This window comes from Melanostigma gelatinosum (assembly GCF_949748355.1).
Source record: "Melanostigma gelatinosum genome assembly, chromosome: 18".
Lineage (NCBI taxonomy): Eukaryota > Metazoa > Chordata > Actinopteri > Perciformes > Zoarcidae > Melanostigma > Melanostigma gelatinosum.
In genome coordinates this window covers 7,906,859-7,918,421 of record NC_136651.1, presented here as the reverse complement: position 1 = coordinate 7,918,421, position 11,563 = coordinate 7,906,859, and the positions used below count along the sequence as shown (strand labels likewise).

The window sequence follows — 11,563 nt, the reverse complement described above, 5'->3', positions numbered from 1 at the left end:
GCAGGACTAAACATATTTCAATGTAAATTACATCATTTGAAAGCACACTTTTGGATACTTTATGTTTCTTTTATAATGTAGCCTACACACAATCATCACTGCAAGAGCATCGATTTGTGGGCAATTGCGGTGACATTTATGTATACTATGGCTGGATTCATTTGCTGCTGCCTGGCCCCTTGGTTTTTCATGTGTCCACTCGTTTATTTGATTAAACACAACTTCAGTCAGGAATACGCAACATGTGAGCACAGTATAAACTAAAGCGATTCAACTTTTAAAACTAGATTAAGACATGTTGGGCTGCAGAACTAAGTAACTATGGACAGCCAACATAAGTTGATGTTTTCCTTTAGTGGTGAAAATCATCTCATAAATTCTGCAACAGGCCTTTTTCACAACAGACATTTTCACTTGTCATTGTAGGAAAAGCGGCTCTGTTCTTTTCTTCTTCGGAGAGTTGGTCAAATAAAACAAGAAATGTAATGGTATCACCTTGGGCTTTGGGAAACTGTGATGAGCCTTTTTCACTATTTTCTGACATAGCATTAACATTAGTATTAGCAAAGTATTAGTGTTACAATAGCATTTGTATTCGTAATATATTTTTGTATTACCGTTAGCAATAGCTTATTACCATCAGTATACAAGGCTACTAGTATTAGCATCAGCATTAGCATTAGCATTAGCAGTAGTGTCAGTCTATTCACAATAACATTGGCTAGTATCAGCATTTACATTAGCATTAGCATTTTTGACAATGTACAAAAATGCTAATGCAATTTGGGATATTTTGATGGACAATGTCTGGCATTTTATATAATTGTCTGCCATTATATTATATACATTATATATTTTGTTTGTCTACAATTATATATTACAGACAAAAAATAATTGGCAGATTAATCATGTTGCAGCCCTAATTTATATAAACATGGATTTATATTTTATTTATCTATTATTTATTTTTGCTGCAAACATGACATATGTTCAGAAGGCACACCTTGTCGAGCTCAGTTGTAACCTGAAAAAAAAGAAAAAGAAGAAAAAGAGAGACAAAAGACAAATGTTTTCAACCAATCAGAAACCGCCCTGTTGGCTCTACAGACATCCCATCATGCTCCTGGTCTGCGCTACGTCAGCAGTGATACAGAAACATGGCGGTGTCCATAGCACAGCGCCCGACTGCCAACGGTCGTGTGTTGTTAATAACTTTTCTCACAACGATAATATTTTACCGCAGTGTCGCAGACGTCGCCGGCGGTGCCTCGACGTCAGAGGAGCTTCCTCACCGCCGATTCGAGTACAAATACAGCTTCAAAGGACCGCACCTGTCTCTGCCCGACGGAGGGGTCCCGTTTTGGATCCACACTGGAAGTAAGTTTCCAGCTGTCAACATCCACAGAGCTCGCTTGGTCGTCTAGCTGTTTGAGTTTAAAACACTCGTGTATGAAGATGACTCGAGGTCGGTGACGTTTGGCTGGTTTATAACTGACGTGTTTCCGCGGAGGATGTTTCAGAAATGACAGCGGGTTTGCTTTGTCCATTCAAAACTGCAACAGGGAATTCATTCATTTAAGCGCCCCTAGCTTTTATGTCTGATTGAAACTGTGTCCTGGCAGCACGTTAAAGGCGCTGGCTGTCTATTAGAGTCCGTGCACAGTAGACACATGCAACAAGAAAGTGTTGAACTTTCTTCTTGTCAAAATGGGCCTTTGGATTCTTGCATCACCTCAGCTGAGTTGTCCACTTGCTGATATGAGCACTCAATAAGCAGCAGCATGAGATTACACTGCAGTCCTCCTCAATCAGCATTGATATCAGGCCGTGACATTAGCAGTCTGCTGATTCATTATTTTTGGCTCCACCACCATTTTCCACAGTCAAAGATGACATCATGAAGAAGATTTGGAGATATTGTCTCGCATAGGACGATATAGTGGGGACAAGGAAGCACCTCTATATTGACAGATAGACGTGGCCTAGAATGTGTTTGAGGCTATATATATATATATATATAAATTAAATAAATAAATAAATAAATAATGGCCATTGTAAGTTTGCAGAGTTTACCTGTAGTCTTAGGTCTTCAAGATGTTTCCAAAATGAGCATGATCGTCTTCACATCAGCTCGTGTGGAAGAAACACACGCAGAACATGACTTCTTTATTGTTTTCTATAGAAATCATCCAACATATGTTACTAATATCTCTGCTTATTCTGTCCCTCTCTCCTCTCCATCCAAGATGCTATTCCCAGTGCTGACCAGGTGCGCATCACGCCATCCCTCAGGAGTCAGAAGGGCTCCGTGTGGACAAAAAACAAAGTCAACTTTGACAACTGGGAGGCCGAGGTGACATTCAGAGTATCTGGAAGAGGCCGGATGGGAGCGGACGGTTTGGTGAGGAGGGGCGACACACCTGACATACTCTTATCCGCTATACTAGGGCTGCGTATTAATACTTTTACACTACCGACCAGACTGTATTTGTAGCACCGAGCGCCATGAATCTAAAATTAGCTTGGACTGTTATGTTTTATGGAGCATGAGCAATGAATGAAAATTGGTTGAAAACATATTCCCCAAACGGAGGAAGTGTTGGTTGAGCTTCTGGTTTAATTCCACATCAAGCTCATTCAGTAAATCTACATTCTCTGTGAAGGCAGCTCACTCGTGGAATGCTGTGGCACCACACATACGCACACAAAACACGTACTTCATTCAAGCATCACTTAAAGAAATGGCTTGTTGCCAATCAGGTGTGCCAGCATTGATGTACATGTGCTTGTCCTGTAGGTGGGTGTGTTCTGCGTGACGCATGCTGAAACCTGTTATGTCTGCTCTGCTTTAATGTCGTGCACTTTTCTTTTGCTGTGGGTCGGTTTTGTCTATATGTTGCTGTCTGTTTCTCTATGAATTTTAACTCCGTTTCAATTTGAGATTTTGTTATTTTAGGCTGCCTTGAAACATCTGGCCGGGGACAGCAGATGGAAATTAGCCTCTCTGGCTAACTCTGGCTCACTTACAGTGTAACTGTTGATTAGTGTGCATTGTCCCTGAAAAATAAATAAATAAATATACCTGTAATATTTACTCCAACATTCACCTGACTTAACTTATTAAGGAGAGAAACCTCAAAGACACACATCAAAAGAGAAAAATGGACAACTGTCTCTGACTTTAGTTTTGTAAAGAAGCTAAAACTAACATTTGTACCACGTCTTCTTTGTCCGTCAGGCTGTGTGGTTCACCTCGGCGCAAGGCCTCGACGGTCCGGTGTACGGCGGCGCCGACCAGTGGAATGGAGTCGGAATCTTCTTTGACTCCTTCGACAACGACGGAAAGGTCAGTGTTTATTGTGCATGTTCATTTTAATACTTTCCAATTTTTGTTTTCTCTTTATTTTTTGTAATTGGATATGTTTCTAAGTAGATAGATAAATAGATCACTTTTATGTATAACAAATGTTTTCAAAGGTCTGATGACATTTGAATATGATATATTTCAGGTATGGGATTAATATTTTAAAATAAGATTACATAAAAGCAAAGGTCTGGTCTTCAGATGAACAAAAAGGATTAATGTGTTTCCTTCCATCTTCATTCCAGAAAAATAACCCTGTTATAGTTGTTGTGGGAAACAATGGCAACCTTGTTTATGACCATCAAAAGTAAGTAAACACTTTTTTATTTTGCTTTCCCTCACATGTCCTCACCAACTCACATTTTAACAACTTAAAGAAGATTAGGAAATATGATTATATTTGCTTGGAAAGTAAATAATCTTTTCCTAATCTCCCAGTGAAAGCTTTAAATCACTTTTTCAATGCCAGTTCAGTTTATCTTAGAATTCACACTGTTTACAAAAACATACATTCATGTTATTCACTTATTTAATAACCTCCACCTCCCGCGTGTCTCTGTGTGGATTACTGTGCTCGAATGCAATCGATATAATTTGTCTTTTAAAATGTTGTTTTGATCCAGTGACGGCGCCACACAATCCCTCGGCACATGTTTACGAGACTTCCGCAACAAACCCTATCCTGTCCGAGCCAAAATGACGTACTACCAGAAGACGCTGACGGTAAGGGAACACACGGAGCGCTGGTTATTTCCTGTTTAAATGAAGAGAATAAAAGCCCTTTTCAGCCAGTGGCGCTGATCTTATTATGTCACACATGTCGGATGATCAGCACAGTCCGTGGTCGTCATTGTTCCGTCTTCCTCCTCAGGTGATGATCAACAATGGTTTCACTCCTGACAGAGACGACTACGAGTTCTGCACAAAGGTGGACAACATGGTCCTCCCCGGTGAAGGCTTCTTTGGCATTTCAGCTGCCACCGGTGGTTTAGCAGGTATTGTTCAAACCTCTGTGTTGAAAATCCTTAAAGTTGTGAGTGAATTGAGAGTTTTGAGTATTTCTCTGAGTCCTAATTGAAACTACTGCCCCTCTGAGCCACTTAGAAACCTTAGATGAACAGAGGTGGAGAGGCTGATGTGATGTGTTTCCATGTAAGGACTGTTTAGTTTACAGTAAGATTTAAAATAAGGACAAACAGGCAGTTATTTATATTTTCAGATTCTAGTTCCATAAGTTTTATTATGAGCGAATTACTCTATTATTACCTCTGTTATCCTCTTTTCCATCAGTATATTTTAACACTACCACCATTATTACTCTGATTTTGAAATTTGTATTGCCTCATTATTGATGTTTTACCTTGATAAAACAATTACGCTGTGTTAATTATGTTATTTATGAGAATTTGTACCCTACTGAGATGTTCTTCCTACTATTACTGTCATGTTTCTGACCTGCCATTCCCCTATTTCAAAATATATTACTATTGTTATAATCAAGATATTAAGTTACTCTGTGATTGCCATGCTATGACTCCAGTTTCACTCTTTTTACCCCAAATTATAACCCATTTGTAACCCTGTTATTACCGTGCACGAATGTAAAGTGCTACCATGATTTAGAATGTGTTCGTTTCAGTTGTGATTTTTGTAATTCAGAATTTCTTTCCTCCACTAGATGACCACGATGTTTTGTCCTTCTTGTTGTTCAGACTCTCGGAGCCGGGCCAGCAACCGGTAACTACGTTTTCCTGGAGCTCCTAATACTTTCACAATCCTGTGTGCTTTTCTGTAGCTGTGTGTCTATGTGTGCGCATGCTTGTATGTGCACAAGTAGCCTAAGCACAGCCTCTATTGAGGTTTTTTTTTTGTCTCTCCCACTGAAGCCCCCACCTGAATCTGAGATTCCTAAAGAAGAGAAGGACAAGTACCAGGAGGAATTTCAGAACTTCCGGCAAGAGGTCGACAAAAAGAAAGAGGAGTTTCAGAAAGAGCACCCAGACGTCCAAGGAGAGCCAAGTTAGTTCTCCGAAATCAAATCCTAAAGTGATCATAAACGGACACATAAAGTTGTAATTTTTAACTATATCTGTTTTATATAATCTGAACAAGCCAAGTTAAATAGTTTGGAAGATATAAATCATGAAACACTCAAAGAGACATAAGTTACCTGAATAAATGTTTGTAGATTTGACTTGAATTGGTTTAAATCTTTGCGTCCTCTTCAGTTGAGGACATCTACGAGACCGTGAATGACCGGGAGATCCGTCAGGTGTTTGAGGGCCAGAACCGGATCCACCTGGAGATCAAACAGCTCAACCGGCAGCTCGCCATGATCCTGGACGAGCAGCGGCGATACGTCAACGTCCTCACCGACGGGGTCGCCAAGAAGGGGACGAACGCCGAGTCGGCACAGGTGAGCGTGTCAATGCCGACAGATGGGTTCACACAATACGCAGCAGCGGTACCAGTGGAGGCTATTTTAGATTCAGTCACGTTTTATCCAGAGTCAGTGAATTGATTTTAAAATGCGTGCTCAAACTGATTATCAACACGTAAAGAAACCTGTTTATTCACCTCCATATTATTTTAACTGTTTTCAAAACCAGTTTGTCTTGTTTAACCTGTGTTTTCTTTGTGTTGTCTTTCTCTTCTAGCTGGATACTGCAGGTCAACAACAGTTGGGCGCAGTCATAACCACCCAGCAGGAGGTTCTCAAAAATCTGAATGAGCTGAGGTAAGTAACAACAGTGTCATTGTTGTTGACGGTCGGTCAGCCTGAAATCTAGCTGTTGTTTTTGCAACAAACACGAAGAGAGATCTGTTGTACGAGCATGAAAAACAAGGGAAATCCTGGCAGTTAAGTCCCTTAAATCATATCTAATCTCAGGATGCAGTGGTTGCAACATCACAGGTGTCTTCCAGCCAGATAATCCAAGTGCAGTAAGTCGGTCACATGCACGTTCCCACACAAAGACGCGCTAGAAGCTTCAGTGCTGAATGGGATAATCATCACACTGCCTTGGTCTTGGCTCTAAACTTTTTTTACAAATTTTTTGTGGTATAGTAAAAAAAACCATTAATGCACGATTAAGAAATTGCATAATTTACACCTGTAAAAACAGGACTTTCCTAAAGATTTTGGTCCGTTTTTTTCTTTCTTTTAAAACCTTTTTTTATTGGGTTTTGCAGGATTATACAACATTTGTATCAACTACAAATACCTTTTTATAATGTGCCATCCTGGAACAAGGACATGTCTTTTTACACCAGCCCCGCTTGACCCGGAACAAAAACACACGTTACGCACAAACCAGCAGTGAAACAAGCAAACTGGAACATAACGAAAATACACAATAATGAGGACCAACAAGCGCGTTAGTGTTGCTACTCTACCCTTAAAACAAAATATATATATATATATATATATATATATATATATATATATATATATATATATATATATATATATATATATATATATATATATATATATATATATATATATATATATATATATCTATCACCGTGAACAACAATGGTGTCATTGCTGAGACGTACAGCATGATCTAGTAATATCCAGCTGTAATCTTCTCCGTTATTAATTATATTTACAGTCGTCTTCCCACTCTCGGATGAGAGCCTGAACAGGTTTTTAATGCCAGGATAATACAGCTTAGAATAGATTTTATGATGGTGTGCCTTCCTTGACCGTTTGATTTTGGTTCTTATAGTAAGTAAGCCTGATTAGGTGTTCAGAATGTGATGTATTGATGTTTGGAGCGTGTATCTTGTGCTTTTGTATTGCTTGCCTAAAGTGCTAACAATGTCCTCCTCAGAACCCTTCTCATAAATATGTGCTTTTTTCACCAATAATTAAGTTATTTAGAATGTCTGCTTATTTCTAGTCAACCTTTTGGATGGTTAATTGTCTTTAGTTCTTTAATTAAAGTCGGAACAACAAAGAAATGTGGTTTATTTATTCAAAAAGGACACGTTTGTCCTGTGGCTGCAGTTTCATAGTGCGTCTTAATTTCGATGCACCATCTGCATTAAGAATTAATCCGAATCGCAAGATATTAAAGGTTTTATTTTATGTAACATTAATCTCTTAGTCTCGTGTATCATAAAATAACCAAGCTGTTTATATGCCCTAAATCCAACAGGACATTCATCCTCAAATACATGCTTTTCTTTATTATGTCGTTGACCCATAACTCGCATGGCACCCAGACTCTCACTCCCAACGTGTCTCATTTGCGAATCACACCCAAGTGAATTGTGTTGTTTAAACAGCAGGAAAAGACAGAGTTTCTGTCGTGGTTCCATTTAAAGAAAGCACCCGATCGGAGGTGCACGGGATTGAGATGATTGACACTGAATATAAATTGAGACGCTGGCAAAAGGCTACAGCTGCTCCCTCTAATGTGCTAATGTCAGCAACTGATCTGTATTACTTTGTAGATTAAGCTCTCCGTTTATCCTGGCCCATCTTTTAAACACAGTTTATGATAGGACTTCATCTCAGACTCCCAAGGAGGGCTTTCTGCTCATAAATGGGTCACTTGTGGCAGATGAAGATTAGATGTTGGGCTTTAATAAATGCTCACTTACTTCCTCAAGGGAGATTTTTGTTTTGCCCTCTCTGTGACGCAAATTAGATTTTGTTTGTGTGTCATCCCTGTCCATCCTTTCAGACCGCGGCCATGTGGCCGAGCAAGAAAAGGCCACCGTCTTAGCACCGCTTTGTCCTTATCAGATTAGTCGTCTTTAAATACATCTGTCGTACACGAGCAACACACGCTTTTACCGCCAATTGATTTCTTGTCACAATCCTCCCCTCGGGGGCCATCGGACTTACTTTCATTTGTCACTTCTTTTTTTTTCCCCTTCATAATCGTCTTAGATGTGTTTAAGATGATAAGGGAAACTTATTGCTTTCTCCCTGTAAGTAATCAACTTTAAGAAATTTCATTTTGGGGAGAAATATGATCCAGGCTTAAGATGTGTTGATTCTCTCCTGAGAATGGTTTACACTCTATTTCATTCACTGAGGAAATTGAAAGTGAAGGATACAGATTTTACGTTTTATAATTGGTGAGCCATGAGAGTAATGGTTTTTAAAATGTGTGCATTTTATCTGATCTAGTTTTGAGGTGACTGATATCACCAAATATTAGCGACATAACACCATTAGCAGACATTAGTGTTGACTTTTAACCCTCTGAGTTATTGAATTATGAATTCCCGGTCGCGCCCGACCAAGACATGGCACATAATATTTATTACGCAGGTTTTTGCACATTTAAACACTTTATATATTAAATATTATGTGCATTTTAGAGATGCTGGTGTGATTTTTCTTTTACCTTTTGTCAGAGCCGACTAGCCAAAATGTGAGAAACGTATTTATACGTTTTTAAAACGTTTATATTCGGGTTACTAATACTGGAAATGCTTCAGCGTAGGTGTGTGGAAGTTGCAGATACTTTGTGTTAAATGCATCGGTAGGTTTCATCACAGAGACACAAATACTGTAACTTTGTCTAATTTAGACACAGACAAAAACAATGACATGTTTTTCCCCCATTGTGGACATTAAGTCACTGAGCCTGTGGTTGTCTCACTCGAGGAAACCAAACATGCTATTATTTATTTATTATTATTTTGTTATTCAAAACATTTTCTCAGTTTGGAAAGACTTCCAGCTTCTTCCCAAAGAAACGGGACAATACGCTTCCGATGACGTCATTTTTTTGTTTCCACTTCATTTTCCTTTTTTTTTTTTCAATCACAATTTTTTTTCCATTTCTTCAGCATGATGACCTGACTCTGGATTCCAGATAGGCTGTTTCTTAACCTCCCGTTCTTGTAATCTGTTGTGATGAGGGATTAATTCAGCAATCATGACCTCTTTTATCAGATGGTAATTTTCTGTTTTTCAAACTTTGACAATATGTAGCCTCCAGTGAATGGGGATTAAGAGATTAATCTTGGACGATTTGTATCACGGTAAATAAATGATACCACACAGAGTATTTACTGGGAATCATGTTTCACCAACATAGACTGAAATTGCCAAAAGTAAACATTTTCACTATTTCAGAGATATTTATTTGGTATTAAAAAGGCTGCGGCACTAAAGATTCTATCATTTCAGTCCTTTGGGGGGAAGCAGCTGCAGTATTAATGTTTTGGGCTTTTGCGGAGACTTAGCGCGTCTTTTCTTTGTCCCTGCAGAAACTCCTTTTCTGAGTCACTGAAACAGATCGGCTCAACCCAACACCAGGGTAACGCAGGCGGAATAGGAACCTACGAGACCATTCAGCACTTCAACGACATCAAGGAACACCTGCACATGGTCAAAAGGGACGTGGAGCACCTGGTGCAGCGTAATGCTCAGGTATGGAGCACAGTGCGGAGCCTCGCATGGAGCAGTGTGTAGAATAGAGCCATGTTGTTATTTGTATGTTTTCACCCACAGAATCCAGCTGAGAAGATCATGAAGTGCCCCGATGTGCCGCCCATGCCGACCTGCCTATCCACTCTTCATTTTGTGATCTTCGTCGTCATCCAGTCGGTCCTGTTCTTCTGCTACGTCATGTACAAGTAAGACGTCGTTTATTTTAATTTAGAGAAACTAATGTCGATGGAGACGGTGAATCCAAGCTGAAATAGCTCGTAGTTCTTCGTTACCACCAAGCACGTCGCCGCCTCGTCCCTGGATGCAAGAAGGACAAGTTTTCAACAGATTCTGCAGAACATCGGCAAGAACTGCAAGCGTTTCTCACACGATCTCCTGAACTCCGATATAGAGATGTGGTTTGAAATCTGCAAATTTTCCCTTAAAGTACAAATTTGAGGTACTTGTACTTAACGTGTGTATTGTATTAACTTGAATATTGTACTTTTTATTACACATTTATTTAACAACTTTAGTGACGAGTAACTTTGTGGATTCAGGTTATTTTACTTTGGTACTTTAAGTATATTTTGATGCCAATACTTCTGTACTTCTAGAGTATTTCTACATTGTGGTGTTGCTGAAGAAGCTTTAATTAAAATCAAAGCTCTGAGTACTTCTTCCTCCACTGTCTGTAACAGAACACAATCTAACGCTTTGTGTCTCCTCCTTTTCTCTTGCAGAAGTCAACAAGAAGCAGCAGCAAAGAAGTTCTTTTGATGAAATACATTTATGAAAAGAAAGCGTGTAAATGAGGAAATTTTGGTCCATTTTGGTTATTTGTTTTGATTATTTTCAGATTGTAAGTTATTGTACTTGAAAATTATGTTTTAATTTGATCAGTAAATTGTTGCGTATGAATTCTCTTGTGAGACCTGTGGATTTCCAACAAGATGTAACGTTTTCCTTACAGTATTTTTGGATGGTCGGATCCTTTTTGAGTTTGTTTTTCAAAGTCAAAATCATCCCCCAATCCCATTTCAGGAAACTGAACTGATGAAAACTAAAAACCTGTGTTTTGAAATGTGCAATTGTGTATAAAATATTGAACTATTAGTGACAAAAAGTCAGTGCAGATCGCTGCCTCCGTTTACCTGCTTCGATCGAGTCAAACGTGTCAGAATCTGACGGATACTCGACATGAACAATTTACATAAACAGAAAACCCAAATCACTCTGTGGCGTCTACTTATTTCATCATGTCAGATACTTTTCTAAATCTTTACTTTTTATCTGCATTAAATCTCAGCTGTTGATCGCTCATAAGTTTATTCCAGTGACAGGACATACAGATGTGTACCTGTACATCTCGGAGTAAAGTCAAAAGACATGTAACAAGTTAGGGCAGTTATCAGTTTGCAGTGTGTTACAGGATAACACATTTATTAACAGTTAGAGGTTAAAGATTGTTGATAAATACATACTTACAAAATCTGCTTACAACTACATTTTACTGTTTTATGGTGTATTATAAACCACTTATGATTATGAAGCATTTATAGAGTGTTGCTGTCATATTGACACTAAAGCTACCGTCTATCAACTCGTAGCTCACTCTGTGCCACTTCCACGTCCGCTGTATCGATACACAAAAGTCAAAGAGTCTACAGCCATACTAACGGCTCTGTGAAAATGCAGGCACGTGGTGGTGCTAACGGCGGTGGAGGAAGTATTCACGACGAATACCACACTGTAAGAATACTCCGTTATCAGTAAAAGTCCTGCATTGAAAAAAA

At 39.0% G+C, this 11,563-nt stretch overlaps 1 protein-coding gene across 1 annotated transcript; it reads left to right on the top strand.

The window, feature by feature from the left end:
* Positions 1-1,156: 1,156 nt before the first annotated feature.
* lman1 (lectin, mannose-binding, 1) lies at positions 1,157-10,991 on the top strand. Its single transcript, XM_079288846.1, has 13 exons — positions 1,157-1,377; positions 2,247-2,401; positions 3,239-3,346; positions 3,610-3,671; positions 3,988-4,087; positions 4,236-4,359; positions 5,043-5,101; positions 5,251-5,383; positions 5,593-5,780; positions 6,022-6,101; positions 9,605-9,767; positions 9,849-9,973; positions 10,511-10,991. Exons 1-13 carry the CDS (start codon positions 1,158-1,160, stop codon positions 10,545-10,547), a joined length of 1,554 nt encoding a protein of 517 aa, XP_079144972.1. The 5' UTR covers position 1,157; the 3' UTR covers positions 10,548-10,991.
* Positions 10,992-11,563: the final 572 nt, after the last annotated feature.